Raw genomic sequence first — 17,628 nt, 5'->3', positions numbered from 1 at the left:
TTTTACTTCCTCATCCCAATTGCATCTCAAAGAACCAATGCTTTCACCTACTCAAAAATTTTCCAGATTCCTTAGTGGTACTTTAGTACTGGACCTCTGATCCAAGCTGGACATCTGTGATCAAGACTGGTATCTCTAGTCTGTCTTTCCTCAGTTTTACAAGCTTGGTGTAATATTATTACACCGTCACTACTCAGTTCCTCATCAGTATGGATTCTGTTCTGCAGTTGCTTTTATTTCAATTAGACCAAGTGAAGATAGTACTTGTTGAGATCCGAGTAGATCAACTGATCTCTTTATTGTTTTCTGCAAATATTTTTCTTCCCCTCTTTTGACATGCAGTGGACTCTTAAATTACTTCAGTTTTAGTTAACTTAGGAGCATCTCTGTGCCTTTTCCTATATCTAACAAAAATCTAGGAAAAATTGATTGATACTTGTGTTTGTGTGGTACTGTTTATTTTCTACTACAGTTTATGGTGCATTTGTGAATTATTGGTGATTTGTCTCTTTACCCTTTGAGAACAGTATCTGTCTGATTCATGTTTTGGATCTTTACAACCTACCATGGTTCTAGGGTTATATTAACTACTCAGTTGATGCTTAAATGATTGCTTTATTGTGTAATGATTCTTTATATAACATAATAGCTTTAAAAATTCAAGAAACAATAATTTCATTCAATTTCCTTTAATGAATATTTGTTATAAAAAGAAGGAGGTATAAAGTCCTGTTCCCAAGTCCAAATCACTTATTAATTTAAACCTTGAGTTTTCTGAACTACCCAATTTGAAGTAATCTGTTTATAATTGAAAAAAAAGTTTTATTGAAATGTTTGAGAAAAAAATATGTGTTGCAAAAAGCATATGACAAAGATTTCAAGAGTATAAAATTAGTTGTAGAAGTAACATAATTTACTGGTAAACCCACATTGTATTAGAAATGTGCAAAGCCTTTTATTGTAAAAGTTTTGTTGTTTTTTTAATACTGAGCACCCATTTTTATAAATTAGCTTCCCAAGGAGAAGTAACTGCTTACATGCATTTTATCTATTTCTTAGATTCAAGATTCAATCTTCTTAATTGAATGTGAGGTTTAAGTTATAAGAAATCCTTTGACAAGAATTTTCTTTGATGGATTTCAAAGTTAGCTAGAATTTTTAATGTCAGGATGTAAAAACCTGTATATATGGTGTTCTATTTCCTTCAGTTCCTATCCCACAGGAGACTAACCCTATAATTTCATTCAGAGAAAAAAAAAGATGAAATTTGTATTCAGAAGTGTTCAATGATTGCTTTTTTGTGCTGGTGGTTCATTTCCTGAAGTCAATGTGGCTCTCATAATTATCCTTTAAGATCAGGTTATTGATTAGAGTTGTATAAACTTTGTTGCCTGGTTGCTGGATTTTCACTGAGAACGACCTTCTCTTGATCTTCTTCTAGATCCTGTTAGGAAGAAGGGAGAATGCATAGATTGTAAATGTGATGGAACTTTAGAATTTAACAATGTGATATTTTGTGTATGACTGTATCCATAAAGACCATCATTTCTTATTGTAATACACATTATGTTTTCTTAGGTATATCCTCTGTTTATGAGGATAAATTCAAGGTTATCTTTTGATCAAAAGTATATGAAAATAATAAAGTTTGAGAATTTTAGTTCTTTTGGAAATTTGGATGGATTAGGATGTGTAGAAGAAATCCCTGACAGAACCTTCAGTTAGAAATCATTTGTGCAATTGATTTTTAATTTCAAATGTCTACATTGGATTGGCTTAAAATCAGATGTACCTGTAGTGCATTTATAAGCCTTGCAATTTATTTTGACCATTAGTATGTAATTATTTTAGAAGTTCCAAACTTGTAACTTACTCTAAGTTCCACATGGAAAATCTTTGATTATTTAATGTATCAAAATGCAAGGTAACTTAAGTGAAAGATTAGAAAATGCACATAAATATAATTATGAAGAAAATTATAGTGCATGGGTGATATATACATGTGTATAATCTACACATTATATCAAAATTTTGTACAAAGTTATATTAATAACTTTCTACATGTGTAAAAATTTTAATTTACTTGTGTTTCAAGTAAATTTACCTTTGTTTCAAGTAAACTGTAGCCTGATCTCAAATAATAACATTTTTAGAGAGTTCAGGTTCACTAGCAACCGACTGTTGCTTGGCTCTTATTCAAGGATTTCTTTTTAACTTAACTCTACTTGAGTCTACCTCGGTGGTTCCAAAAATCTAGCAGTTTACATGAGTATAATTGCCTTTCCTTTAACATTCACTATCCTTAGATTTTATTAATAGTGCAGAGCATGAATAATTTATTTTCTGATTTTTGTCATCAAAATACTTTGCCTCAAATTTGCTAACTTTTCTCCCTAAAAGACAATAAAGTCCAATAAAATATATTAAAACTCTATCCTTTGATTTTTCTTAACATAACAAAACATGTGTGCCATATGCACATTACTATCAATATATTTACCTTGAACTCTTTTGTTTGCTTGTATCTTCTTCACAGGTGTGTCTAAAATTAAATAGTTGTAGTGAGAAATACTTTGAAATTATTTCTAACATCAGAAAAGAGACCGTAAGTAAAGAAAAGTATGAAGTCTTAAAATAAGCATTGCTTAAACATGTAGATTTTCTTTTGGAATAGTGGAACTTTTTCATTGGCCACACACAGAGGTTTGTTTTCTACATATCAAAATGAATGCTCACTATTTGCAAAACATTGTTTCATTATTGTATTCGGGGCCCCACAGAGTAAGTGACTTACATGACTTTTTCACTTTTTTAATAAAAAGCATTGCTTTATGATGAAGGGATATTTAACATTATATAAAGCTTAGTAGAAGTATCTTCTCAGAGATATCCAGTCATTTCTCCAGTCACTCCTATTTGTGATGTATCAGACTTCTGCCTCTGTAAAATTCTCCTTGTAAATTAATTCATGATTAAATTAGAACATGAGGACAATAGCATTGACCTAATAATTCTAGAAATATAATATTAAACGATTCAGGAAATGTGTGCCAACATACTGCCAAATTTGACTTTAATCCTACAAGACCATTTATAAAATTAGTTAAAAATAATAAAATAAAAATAATAAGTTTTCTTATTTAAGAATTTCAAGTGTTTCAGAGCTATGCAGTTTTTTGTTGTTATAGTTGCAAAATATTTCCATTTTTTTTGTTTTTCTTTAACTCATCAGTTAACCTAATTCACAGTTTCACTCTGCTAATGGATGCTTAAGATCAAAGAATAAATGTGGTTCCTACAGTGACTTCATTTTTCTGCTTACCTTTAAAAAATATTTTTCTCCAAATTTTGACTTTTTGCGTTTATATATTATCTATAGTCAATCAGGTAAAGATTTTTCTATTATATATATATTTTTCAATTCTCTGAAATTCCATTAAAAAGTAAAGCAAGAAACTACCACCAACAGTAATGTTGGCTGTATGTCACCAAGAAACATTTTTAAAATGTTTGAATGAGTTTGTTTCTATGTGGCACATTCCAACATGCTCTTTTTCTCCACAAAATATATGATTTATAACCATTTATAATATCATATTAATAGTAGAATACAGAACCATAGAAAACCTCATTAGATTGGATAGTAGGGGAAAGTTTACTTGAGATAGGAAAGCCTGAATTATGGAATATGCTCCAATTGATATATTTTTATTAATTTCAGGTTTATTTGGTAACAAAATAATGGCTTATAAAATATAGTAAAGAAAAGATGGGTCTAAATTTTAATCAGTGACTAAGATCTTTTTTTTTTAAAGATTTCATTTATTTATTCATGAGAGACACAGAAAGAGAGGCAGAGACACAGGCAGAGGGAGAAGCAGGCTCCCTGCAGGGAGCCCGATGTGGGACTCGATACCTGGACCCTAGGATAACAACCTGAGCCAAAGGCAGGTGCTCAACCACTGAGCCACCCAGGCGTCCCAGACTATTGTTTATAATAGCCTTATTAAACTCCAAATGGCAGTTATTGTGTAATTTAAAACAAGGTCATAGAAGTATTTGAGACATTACATTTCAAAAGAAGCACTTACACTCAGATTTTCTTTCATACACTTGGCAACATCCAATTAAGTAATTTGTTAATTTATTACTATTTTGCTATGATAATACTAAAATAAGAAGTATTAATTACGGCAAAAAAACATCTTCAGAAGAAAGCATGAATAAAGTGCAGAAAATCAGATTTGTCTCCAATGGCTCTCTGCTCTCTCAAAATGAATGAGAGTCATATCATGTTGAGAGAAACAAATGGTTGGAAGATAAACCAATCATATGAATGCCCCTCCCTACTACATTTCGTGAAACATGCAAAATGCTTCAGCCCAATTATTTATAAGACTTGCATGTTTATATGGCTATGGCTCTCAGAAATTTAAGTTAGGTGTAAAATATTACTATCATAAGTTTATATTATATGTTTATTATGTAAATATAATTGGTCGTGATACTTACTGGGAGCTTGTATTTGCAGAGCATTATTCCAAGTACTTTTCATACATTAACTCATTAAGATGTAGGTAACATTACTATTCTCATTTTCAGATGAGGAAACCAAGTAGAAGAATTAACTTACTTAAGTAGTTTGAATTAGAGCCCAAATCAAAAGCCAGACCTACAAGCTGATCCCTATTCCCTACACAGGCTTTACATGCTATATTGGCAGATTTGTCAAAACCATCTAAAATGACTTCTTTTTTGTTCCTTTCTCTATAGGTTGATATTCTCCCTTAATACTTTAGTAGGTTCAGTAAATATAGCTTTACCTAAGATAAATGTGAAATTCTATACATTTCATGAGAATATTTTCAAGTTAAGGGCTCTGAAGTACTTCAGCAATAAATCACAATATTGGTACCAAGAGGACCACTTAGCCATGCTACCAGTCATGACTAAAATAATTGAGGAATACACTCAACTCATCAAAATGTACTATATGTATGACTATGAGCAGTGTAGATTGAAAACTCCAAGCTTTGAGATAAAGACAATAGTTTTCACTGAGGAGGGCACTCGACGGGATGAGCACTGGGTGTTATTCTGTATATTGGTAAACTGAACACCAATAAAACATAAATTTATTTAAAAAAAAGAAAAAGAAAAAGAAAAAACAGAAACAAAAAATAAATAAATAGGGATCCCTGGGTGGCGCAGCGGTTTAGCGCCTGCCTTTGGCCCAGGGCGCGATCCTGGAGACCCAGGATCAAATCCCGTGTTGGGCTCCCGGTGCATGGAGCCTGCTTCTCCCTCTGCCTATGTCTCTGCCTCTCTCTCTCTCTCTCTCTCTCTCTCTCTGTGTGACTATAATAAATAAATAAATAAATAAATAAATAAATAAATAAATAAATAAATAAAGTCCTTGTCTAGTAGATCCATCATTAAAAAAAAAAAAGACTATAGTTTGGATAGAGATCAATAATCTGTATTCTGAAAGAACAAAGGCCAGTCTTGCAGGATATAATCTTTATTCATAGCAGCTTCTTGTAAATAGGAGTCTCAGGAACTAGACACTTGTAACTCAGTGATGACCCATTGATTTTAAGGGCTAGAAAAAAACCCTACCATGCCCAATTAGTGTCCAGATACAAGTAACTATACTTCTTATATTGTCTTTATTATGTGCAGAAAACCTTAGAAATGTTTTGATAAAGAATTTATGATGTGGCATTGTGGAAATTAATACTTTATAGATGTGTAAAGAAACCAAATGTTGGGAACTAAAAGAATCAACCCTCTGGGATAAAAGAAACAGGAGTTAAAGAAAGATTTCATTAGCTAAAATTTGAATATCATATTCTTTAGCAGATATGTTTTCTTTTGCCTGAAGTTATTGTTATGTACTTAGTTCATTGTTTGTAGTCAATTTGTAAAGTGGCACTTATTAAAGGAGAGGAAAACATACTTACCTGAAGTTTAAGCCTAAATAAAGTAAAGTGATGTATATATATTGGTGCAGCTACTAATTGATTCATTCTCTAAAAAGCACTGCCATTCTACAAAGCTGCCTACTATGGTAAGAACTTAAAAAAAAAAAAGAATTCAATTTAATCTTCATAATATCTTCACCTCTTCCCTCCAATCCTTGTTTTCCTAGCAATTAAACATTTGTGAATAGATGAGTGAATTCTGTATTAGATCATACAGAAAACCTCCAATCTTTGATGGCTTTGGCTGTGTCACACACTCCCTCCAGTCTGAAAGGAAATCTTGTATTTTTCAGACACATATTTTCCTATAGAGGGGAAATTCAATCATCGGTTCAATAAAAATTATTTATTACCAAACAGTCTCAACACTATATAAAGAGATTTTTACTTATGTTAAAGTAAAGAATAAAGAAACAATTACCTATAATATGCATGGTTCCAAGAGAATTTACATCATCTTGAACATAGGGATACAATTTAAGCAGAAAAGCCATCTTGGATGATATTTTGGATAAATACTGAAATGCAGTTGTGCTTCTCAATTCATAGTATATTTCAGGAAACATATTTGATTTTTCTGAATAATTTAAAACTTGCTTCTTTAATTTGTCATCTAAATACTTTTGTTGTAGTAAAATGAACTAGATGTTCAATTTTCAAATGCCAATTACCCAAATTATGTTTTATTAGCATTTACTATTTGAATAATTATAATTTATAGTTTGTGTAAGATTTTGAATTCTTTTTTTTTTCTTTTTTGCTTTTAAAAGTAGTTCATTTTAATGCCATAGACAGAGAACATTCCGTACTTTAAAGATTAATTTCATATGCAAAATAATTTACATATCCAGGTATAGATTATCACTCAAACTGTTAGAAGAAACAGATATCCATTCTCAAGAATGTAGTTTGGAAAAGAAAATTACTAAATGCACTGTTTTTTTTTTTGCTAGATCTATGCACTTAAAAAAATCCATACACATGCCTTTTATTATTGTTCTGGGGGCAGTGAATACATTTTTTTAAATATAAAATATATGTCAATTTGGGCTTCTTTAAAAAACTACCAATTTGAAAAGTATTCCCTTGCCAGATACTTAAAATATCCTTACAGTTATCTGTATCAAAGAAAAAAAATATTCATTGCTCCCCAAGTTTTATACCATAGAACTTTTTAAAGACTTTAAGCTAGTAATCATTTCTTTGTTATTATTACTTAAACTATTATCAAATCAATCAATCTCTTAAGACAACACATCATGTTGTCTTTTTCAATCTTATTAAAAGAAAAACCTGAATGCTTAGTCTTTAAAAAGTTGAAGAACTCCGTCTCCAGGACCTGTTAAGCGGGTTAGTTATTTCCCTTTTACTAACCTCCCTGAAGAAGTCTTTTAATTTCTTCATCTTCAAATAAATGACCATCACCACCTTCAATGAATTTGGTGACCTTGGTGACCTCTGAGAGGATACATGTTTATAGCAGAAATTGGTTTATGTAATAAAAACACAGGGCACTTGATGCGATGTAAAATGGCATCTGGCTAACAATGAATTCCAGACCAACACTTGATTCTTTCCCCAGTTGTAGTGCGGTTTTTGATAAGCCAACATTTTATGAAGTTATTGAACAATATATAACAAATATATAACAAAACAATCAATATGACTGTCATTTGAGTTTAATTCTCTATCTTTGGACATTTTCATGTGTTGGCATGGAATTCAAACAAAGGAATGACATAGAGTAGAAAGTATATAAAAGGCCTCAACAATTATTTTAGACTTTGAAACAGATAGCTTAGGTATAGTCACATTCTTATTTTTCTAGACATGCTGACCTTCTTGCAACAATTTCTTCAGAGTTTCTTCTGTTTCTCCACCACCAGTAGAAATCCTAGTATATTTTATTTCAGGACCTGAAAGAAAGACAATTAAAAAAAAAAAAAGTTCTAAAAGAGCGGTAGGCAAACTTCTTCTCTATAGGGCCAGATAGTAATTATTTTTAGACTTTATAGGCCATATGACTCACGTTGCAGCTATTCAAATAGTCACTGCAGGATAAAAATAGTTATATACATTAAATGAAAGGGATGGTCATACTGGGTTCCAGTAGAACTTTACATACGTAGGTGGCACAAGCCATAGTTGCTGACTGCTCATTTAAACAAAGACTTGCAAAATAGCTGATTTAAGAATTTTAGGCTAATTCATTAGTGGGAGACTGACACAGAGATTCACTAAAATTATGGATCCATTGCCTTACAAAATGTTGCCTATATGCATGTAGAGATGTAGTGTAGGCCTTAAGCAAAATAGAAAATCAAAGGAGGGAATGGTTTTTCTTCTAGGATTTATTAACTCATTAATAAATAGCAAAGTGAAAATATTATATAGCATGTATGAATCTGCATAATGAAAATGCATGCTTATAGATTTATCCACAAATTTCAATTCAGAGAAAAACATAGATTACATATTTAGAATAATATGTAATCTACGTTTCTGCCAAAAAGAAATAATTTCAGTAACCACCATGAAAATGACTTAGTCCATTTCTCTAATGATTCTTATAGAGAGAGATATTTTAAGATTTACTATGGTTTTAACTTTATAATTTAGGCAGAGTTCCATGTTCGGAATCAAAGATTACCTGTAATGATTCGTTCTTCCCTTGTCTCTTTTTCAGTTATTTCCACAGGCACTCCATCAATGATTTTAGTGTATTTTTTAATAATTGGCTCTAAAAGTAGGGGAAGAAAAACACAGCTGATGTATCCCTTATGGTATCTAAACTGCCATTTTAATGATTAAATATGTTTCTTGAAGCAATACCATTTAGAATTCAATCATAATCATTTTGAGGACATATCTCGAGCAGATTCAACAAACATCTAAAAGGTAGTGTTACGTCCTGAATCCTGGGTGAGGGAGAGAGCCAGCTGGCAAGCTAATTCTCCACGTCATATTTGTTTTCTGACTGTGGAATGAGTATTTAGTGAGAATCCAGGGAATTATACATAGAGTGGGAGCCCTATCATAAATCTCATCAATGACTTAATAGTAATGTTAACATAATGGCCATTTTTTCTACTAAGTCCAATAGATTTCTTTGTATTGATATTATTGTTATCATTACATTTCATATTCATCACTGGCATCTACACAGTAATGACGATTTTATTGGACCTGGTGACTTAATGGGTAAATTAATTTCAAGTAGTTAAATTACTTTAACTCATTAAAGGTAAAGTGTATTTTATTTGCTTGGAAGAGATTTGAAAAAAAAAACACTTAACGGGAAGAACCTATAGATGAAGTGAATATTCCTATAATTTATACAAATGTCAAGAGAAAACATCAAATATTCAATATATTTAACCAACACTATTTCAAAATAATCACAGTGACCCTAACTAGGCTTTAAGAAATACACATAACATACCTCCATGGATCACTTCAGTTACTGTTTCACCTTCTTTAACCAGTCTGAACTCAGGTTCACCTTCGATTTTGACCTTTGTTATTGTGGGTCCTGAGTCATTGTTTTGGGAGACAAATTATCACATTAAAGCGGTTCTTTAACTTTAGCAGAACAGGAAATTTATTTCAACATTTGATGTTATTCAAACAAGTGGTCTCAGCCTTTATGAAATCAGTTTTAATAATTTCCCATTGTCTTCAAATTAGGCAGTATTTATGAGAACAAATGGCTCAATCCACTGGTATGCTGTTAAAATTACCTTCATCTGTTTTAGCAGTTAGCATTTCCATCCATTTGTTTGTAGTCATAAAGTAGGATCACACAAGGTATTATATACTTTGTGCATCATACAATATGTACAAATTTGAGTTGCTCTAATGATAGCTAGTATAGATCTTACTTTACTATAATGGGGTCAACGATTACTCTTTCCCTATTAAATTAAATTAAAATTTTAATTAGTATTGTACACTTTATCCAATGGAGGTAAGACTGAACATTTAAAATTTTCAACTTCATGCCTATATTTAAGGCACTGAATTTCAGGTTTTATGTGAAAATAAATTTGAGTACTTACCTTATATATGAAAATGATGCAAGAATTTGCTAATTAATAATTAAATGGTCCTTCAAATACAAAAGTTAAACAGTGTTGCATTTGGTTTCCAAAATGATTTTGCTCCCAGAGAAAATCATTTTGAATGTTAGAAAGCTGATTACTACATTAGTTAACTGAGACTATTTCACAGAGAAGAAAAGTAAGGTTCAGTACATTTAACTCATACTGTAACACCCTTCAACAGTTGAATATCACCATATTTGCTTTATCTTTGAGAGGATTTATTTGCTTGTCCAGAAATTGTCAAGGTACACCATTACCCAGAATTAGTCTAGAACAATCTAAAATAGTGAAAACAATTGTTCTTTCAAATAAGGAACACTTCATACCATACTATGGTATCAAGGGATCTTGAGTATCAAATGTAAGGCCAGGTTTTTAAGGTTTAGAAATTTCAAAAGAACATACACTTAAGGAGTTTAAGAACAGGAAATGAGTTAATAAAATATCCAAGTCGACATTTCATTGGGAAAGCTTAAACTGAAATTTCAGAAACACCGTCTTACATTACACTCTATGAAGGCAGGGATTTCTATCAAATCTTTTTTTAATATTTGATAAAATACGAGTACCTAGTAGAGTGTCCAGCACAATAATAAGATGCTCATTAAATATTTGTTGAAATGAATTTCAGTTGATTTATTCTTAATTCTGTAATTTGGTTAAGGACATTTTGTAAGAAACTTATTTTTTTTTTTAAGATTTTATTTATTTATTCATGAGAGGGATCCCTGGGTGGCTCAGCGGTTTAGGGCCTGCCTTTGGCCCAGGGCCCGATCCTGGAGACTCGGGATCGAGTCCCACGTCCAGCTCCTGGCATGGAGCCGGCTTCTCCTTCCTCCTGTGTCTCTGCCTCTCTGCCTCTCTCTCTCTCTCTCTCATAAATAAATAAATAAATAAATAAATAAATAAATCTTTTTTAAAAAGTCTATTTATTCATGAGAGATACACAGAGACATAGGCAGAGGGAGAAGCAGGTTTCCTGCAGGGAGCCGGATGTGGGACTCAATCCCGGGACCCTGGGATTAACGCCCTGAGCCTAAGACAGATACTCAACCACTGAGCCACCGAGGCGCCCCTATAAGAGACATCTTAAAATTGTGTTTTGGAGCCTATTATATTTAGTAAGAATTCAAGAATCATTAAAGAACCTGCAAAAAAAGAAAAAATAAAGAACCTGCAAAAGTTAAATGAGAATGAAGTGCAAATAGCAATCTTAGAGCTGGACAATTGTAAATGGCTGCCAAGATAATCATTTTGTTTCCTTCAGTATGTTACACAGAAGTAAAACTTCTGAATTTTTGAAGTGAAGAGTTTTTAATGCATAGGTGACCTGACTCCATTTTTCATCCTTTTTCCTTTATAGGAAGAACCCAGATAGAGTTGATGCTTCACTGTGTTCCTAATTGAAGAAAGATTAATATAGTGGATTCTCACTGACAAAGATTGGGAAGATAAAGAAGCTTGGAAGGAAAGATAGGAATCTTTGAAAATAAGAACAGCACATGTGAATCATTTTGATTACAGAAGCTATCTATGATTATACAAAATTTTAGGGAATCTAATTTTAAAAACAGCACAAGAATGTTAAAGACAAATGTATTACCAAGGACCATTTGATCATTTTTCATTAAAATGATCAAGAAACATTTTGTTAACAAGAAAATTCTATGATTTAATTTCTTAAGACACCAAGTTCTCATCAAAATATAAAAACAGTGAAATGACCACAAGTAGAGTATTTTTTTTTTAGATAAGCACAAATTTCAAAGTCTACATCAATTTTAGGTCTTAAGAAGAAATAAAAATATAGATAACTAATTAGCTAGGAAATAAACTATTGCATACATGTTTCCAATATCTAAATGTAAATCTAGGTTTGCCTTTAAAGGAATAGTCAAAAATATTCAAGAAATTGCCATCTCAGTTGATAGAATGAGAAGAAATATCAAAATCAAAGATAATTAATATAAGAATTTTTTGAGATTCAACTGAAAACATGAATTTTTCCCTTTTTTTTGGAAGACTGTTTCTATCCTTCTTAAAAAATAAAGAAGAAAACTTGGTCTTTTCTTTGTGGTGTGTCACCACATTAAAATGCTTAGACATAAAAAAAAATCATTTTTAAGGTCTGACCCTTGGTAATAATTAAAATACATGAAATGAAGATAGCATCAAAGATGTTGGAGTTGGCCAACATAGACAGTAAGGGTAGAAGTTCAGGACTGCAATTAAGAATCTTAAGGTTTGACTCACTGCACCAGCTACTTATTCCCTCTTCTGTTTCTGGTAGTCTAACTTAAAAATATATCATATGTGGTTGTAATTTTTAAAGCCTTCATCAATGTATAGCTTCAACGCTCTCTTAGATTGTTGAATGAGAAACGCCTGTATTTTTTTGAAGAGCTTCTTATAACAAGACATCCATGTGGGGAGATTGGAGATGAAGCTACAAAAAAATACTCTGGTGTAGTCTAACTTCAGTAAAAAAATAAAATAAAATAAAAAATTAAATTAATTCATTAAAAAAGCTCAGGATTTATTTGTTTGTTCGTTTACTTATTGATTCATCTGGGTACTAGTGTTAATGCAATGGCCAATTAGGTTCAAATGAAATCAAGTAAAAGCAAATGTACTGAAAGTATTAGGAATGCACCATCTACTCTGGTAAATAATTTGCATTCCGCATTCTACAATTACATGAGCATGCCATTGATATAGAAATATTTAGCATGTTAGTTTAAAAAAGAATGTAGATACATTCATAGAAATCAGTCTATTATTTGGATTTTTTTCCACAATAAAAGGAACCATGTATAACATTGATTTTTACCTTCAGTTTTGATAATAGGCTGAAGACTGCCTTCAATCACTTTAATTTTTGGTTCCACAACTTTGGTTATAATTTTAGTTGCTGAAAGTATAGAAAGTGGAACATAAATGATGTTTACATTAAAAACAACCTGAACAAAACTGTCTTTTTTTTTAAATCTTTGTTGAGTACTAAGGTATAGGTTGTGGTAATATGTTCAGGCAGTCAAATACAAGAAATATTCATGTTACATTTTTCTATTATCTTCTCACGTCCAGATGGTGTACTCCGAAGTCCAGTGACTTGGATTTGTTCCAGTGAAATATATACACACTAAGTGAGGAATTCTATCTAGAACTCTGTGATTTTGAACTGCACCACTAAAGCTCTTTACCTTCTTTTGTACTTCTTGAAAATATTGGCTGCATAGCAACAGAAGACAAATAAACATGATTAATTTCATGCAATTCATAATATCTTAAATTGCATTGATGGATTCTTTCTCAGAAGAAAAAATGAAAGACAAAGACAAAATATTTTTCATGCATCTGATAACAGTGATACAGAAAGGAAAATATGAAAAATAGTTCAGAATAATTAAAAATAAAAATAAATTTCAGCCGGCCAAATATGAGCTCTATGCAACAAATATGATATGATCAATATTTAAGTTATTGGCTAAAATGTCTTTAATTTTCAGCTTTAATATCATGATCATTTATTTTTAGATTTTATTTATCTACTTGAGAGAGAGTGAGAGAGTGAGAGAGAGAAAGAGCACAAGCAGGGGGAGGGGCAGGAAGGAGAGGAGGAAGCAGACTCAAAACTGAGCAGGGAGCCTGATGAGGGAGGGACTCGATCTGAGGACCCTGGGATCATGACCTGAGCCAAAGGCAGACGCTTAACTAACTAAGCCACCCAGGCACCCTGTCATCACAATCATTTTTTTTTAAATGAGGGTATGTATTAAAGTGTGTGTCATTCACCTAACTAAGACAATAATATGCAAAATTTATTTAAAATAGCAAACTATTTGTTTAGCTTTTGGTTGTACAGATTAACTGGAAAAGTGCTTGTGGAGCCATGGAACCAGAGCTACTGCTTTTTGTCATTTCTAATTAGAAGCCTTAAAAGATAGCTCCATTAGACAGTGGGGCTGCACTATATAAAGTTAACTGGGCAATCAGAACAGATTGTGTTGACACATTAGAGGTGAAGTGTTAGCACAATTCAGGTTTCTGTCACGTTCTCACCTCAGACTTCTGAAATGTCAACTTTTAAAAATTCATATGGGTTCTAGATCCTTTTTAAAAATATTTTATTTATTCATTCATGAGAGACACAGAGAAAGAGAGGCAGAGACACAGGCAGAGGGAGAAGCAGGTTCCATGAGGGAGTCTGATGTGGGACTCGATCCTGGAACTTCAGGATCATGCCCTGGGCCCAAGGCAGGTGCTCAACTGCTGAGCCACCCAGGCATCCCGGGTTTTAGATTTTAATTATGACAATATTTTAGTCAGATCAAATATTTTTATCTTGAATTCTTAAATTATGAAGCTCTGAAATATATCAAATCTATGCATCCGATTACTGACCCTACAGGTGGTCTTGCCACAGAGGAACCTTTCCATTAAGTCCACATCGCAGGGGTCTGTGCTGCTACTATCTAAAGGGCTTAATTACTTTTAGCTTAAAATTTTCCTTCTTTTTTTTTTTTAAATTTATTCAGAGGCAGAGAGAGAGAGAGAGAGAGAGAGAGAGAGAGGCAGGCAGAGAGACAGAGACACAAGCAGAGGGAGAAGCAGGCTCCATGCAGGGAGCCAATGTGGGACTCCATCCCGGGTCTCCAGGATCACACCCCAGGCTGCAGGCGGCGCTAAACCGCTGCGTTACTGGGGCTGCCCAAAATTTTGCTTCTTATTAAAGAAGTTGAAGTGTAGGATGTTTGGTTGGTTTGTAGTTGTGTTTCAATCTTACTTGTCTCAAGACATAGTTTTGACAGGTCCCAGGCTGAGGATTAAATACAGATTTTATTCTGTTGTACCTTAGATGCTATATTGTTGGCATCATATCCTACAGAGCATTTTTCTCCACATTACGATTGAAATGTATGATATTTTGAGGACAACAGTAATATGTATCAAGGAAATTAAGAAAGTTTTAGAGATAAGTCAATGAAGGAACATAAAAATGAAATCTTAGGTTTAATTATTCTCTATCTCTATTTGAAGTATACCTCTACATAGCAGCATACCCATCTGGGGAGGAGTTAAAGAAACATCTGGCATTGGAATGTAAATCCCAGAGCTCTTAGATCTTTTGAGTAGATAGACACGGTTTATTACTCTTGAATAATTTTATAAAATACATGAAATTATTATTATTTTCTGTGAGTGAGGATCCAATTTTAATAGAGGAAAATAAAGGAATTATATGACTGGCTCATTGTAAGCAAAATATGGCATTGGCATATATATAGAAAGCAGTGGACTGATCATGGGTAAAGTAGGAAAGGTAAAGAAATATAGTGCAGGTACACAACTTTGAGAAAGATGACATAACATTTCTGATGAATAGAGCCCATAATGATTCTTTAATTTATTTTAAGATATGTACAAGATTGTATACTTCTATACTTGAATTTATACCATGTTGAATCATAGCTATTCCAACTAAATCTTTAAAACAGTGCTGAGCTGGCCAGATACTTGATTTGTATATGTTATTCTTACATAATTGAAATCAGTAAGAGCAGTAGACATTTTGTTTTGCTCCTTACATTGTCTTTATTCTTTTTCCATACCTGGTGTAAAGGAAAAAATTTTTAATACAATAACAATGCTCATATTATAAAATAGAATTATTTTCTAGCCAGGATAAATGTGGGAATTGAAGTAATGATTTTACTATTGGTACATTTTGAGTGTTTAATTGTAGAGTCAAAACAAAATGAAAATAATTTCTGCTTTGAAAGCTATAAAGAAAGAAAGAAAAAAGACAAATGAAGAAAAAGCCACACTGAAAAAGGAGTACTACAAGTTACATTTATGAGAATGGAATACCCTTTACCATTGTTAAGTCGTAGAGGTTTAGTTTTGATAATCTGGTAGAGTCAGAGATAAAAGAACCTTGGCATCTAGAAATTTTAGGTTTAATGCCTGGAAAATTCTTTGTTCCTTTGTCCAATTTTGAATGGGGAGAGTTTTTGAACTGCTAGATCGTAAACATTAGGATTCTTTGGCACATCACCTCCTACCTTGTCCTTAGAGAGCTGACAGCTTGAGGCTAGAATGAGCTACAAATCCTTCAGCAGTGTTAGTTCTGTGTTTACACATCTGAATTTTCAGGTGACTCTGGAGTGCCTTTTGTCTCCTCTTTGTATGTTTGCATGTCTTTTTTTCCTTGCCTCTTTTCCATATTTTACCATATTCTCGTATCTTATCATTCCCGTTTTTCTGATGAATGGGGAAGTATTTCATAGGATCTGACAGGTAGGGCCCTGGCTGAGAGGCCTCATCCAGATCTTAAACCTGCTTCAAGTGGGATGAAATTTGCCATTGTTTGGAATTCTAAATACCAGATTATCAAGAATTTTTGCTTCCAAGTGCAAAGAAAATTATTGTGTTTTCTTTTTTTTTGCATCTTGCCAATTGCATGTGACAAATATTCATTATGTACTTACTGTAGACAGTCATGGGGATTTCTTTGAAGGTGCTACCACGAACAAACTGAAAATAATATTTGTATTTAGTAACATGAAATCAGTAGTTTTATTAACAAAATTATGGCATCACTTTAATTTATTTTTCAATCTGCAAATTGGGCCAGAGGGCATAAAGACTATTGGATTTGTTACTCAAAGTCTTAAAAATGATAAAAATAGTTTATCTAAAGTTAGATGTTTATTAAATAGTATTTCATATGTTTTCCAATACTTTGACCCTACGAGGACAAAGAAGCAAAATACTTTTTTGCTTTTAACTCTAAACTGTGATTAGTGACAATTTTTACAAGTGAATACTTTACCTTATGTTCTGTAGCAAAGTATTTAATGATAGAAAGATTATGTTTTTTTTTTATCATTATGTCTTTTCTTTCCAATTGGACTGTAAATTTTTAAATAAAGGGCCATCTCTGATTCAACTTATATTTCGCATTACACTTAATACACTGCTTGGGCCCACATACCAGATACTTGTTGAATAAAACCAAAAAGAAATTATGTCATTTATTCACAGATGGGCTAGTGGTTCATAATCTACAAAAAGCAATCCAAGTCTAATGGAAATCTACCTATTGTATACATTTCTGGTCTTTTATGTTAAAATCGCAATCTCTTCAGCACATTAGAAATAAATGCAGTAATGTTCTGTACCTTAATTTGGATGTATTTGATCAGTTTGTTAAGTATTTCCAGCAGCTGATCATTTCCAACAGGTGTGTCTATGCAGAGGAATATTAAATGAGTATTGTTAAGAAAGTGTGAAATGAAAATCTAGGTTTCTATTGAAAAAGGATTTAATTCATTAATGAGTTCCATAATTACCAACCTGCTGGGTAGAGGAGTTTATCTACAACATGAATGACACCATTTGTTGTCATAATGTCCGATTCTTTTGATTTCACCTCATTCACCAGAAGTGTATCATTTACCTATCAAAACAAGGGATAATATCAATGATAAATTAATGATAATTAACATTAAGATAATTGATCAATGGATGAATGCTAT

At 32.2% G+C, this 17,628-nt stretch overlaps 1 protein-coding gene across 4 annotated transcripts in view; it reads right to left on the bottom strand.

Moving 5' to 3' along the window:
- Positions 1-595: 595 nt before the first annotated feature.
- POSTN (periostin) overlaps positions 596-17,628 on the bottom strand; it is a 41,728-nt gene continuing 24,695 nt past the window's right edge. The window contains exons 14-23 of one of the 4 annotated variants that reach the window (XM_072797329.1): positions 17,447-17,549; positions 17,272-17,339; positions 16,579-16,624; positions 12,918-12,998; positions 9,427-9,516; positions 8,635-8,724; positions 7,823-7,900; positions 7,359-7,442; positions 2,501-2,542; positions 596-1,444 (exon numbers count right to left, since the gene is read on the bottom strand). In XM_072797329.1, the coding sequence (XP_072653430.1) occupies positions 1,407-1,444; positions 2,501-2,542; positions 7,359-7,442; positions 7,823-7,900; positions 8,635-8,724; positions 9,427-9,516; positions 12,918-12,998; positions 16,579-16,624; positions 17,272-17,339; positions 17,447-17,549 (720 nt within the window). In that variant the 3' untranslated portion in view covers positions 596-1,406. The remainder of the gene's footprint in view (positions 1,445-2,500; positions 2,543-7,358; positions 7,443-7,822; positions 7,901-8,634; positions 8,725-9,426; positions 9,517-12,917; positions 12,999-16,578; positions 16,625-17,271; positions 17,340-17,446; positions 17,550-17,628) is intronic. The other 3 variants (XM_072797331.1, XM_072797330.1, XM_072797332.1) reach the window with 3 other exon arrangements.

The sequence above is a fragment of the Canis lupus genome, chromosome 24, assembly GCF_048164855.1.
Source record: "Canis lupus baileyi chromosome 24, mCanLup2.hap1, whole genome shotgun sequence".
In the NCBI taxonomy this organism is placed as follows: Eukaryota; Metazoa; Chordata; class Mammalia; order Carnivora; family Canidae; genus Canis; species Canis lupus.
This window is presented reverse-complemented; position numbering and strand designations above follow the sequence as displayed.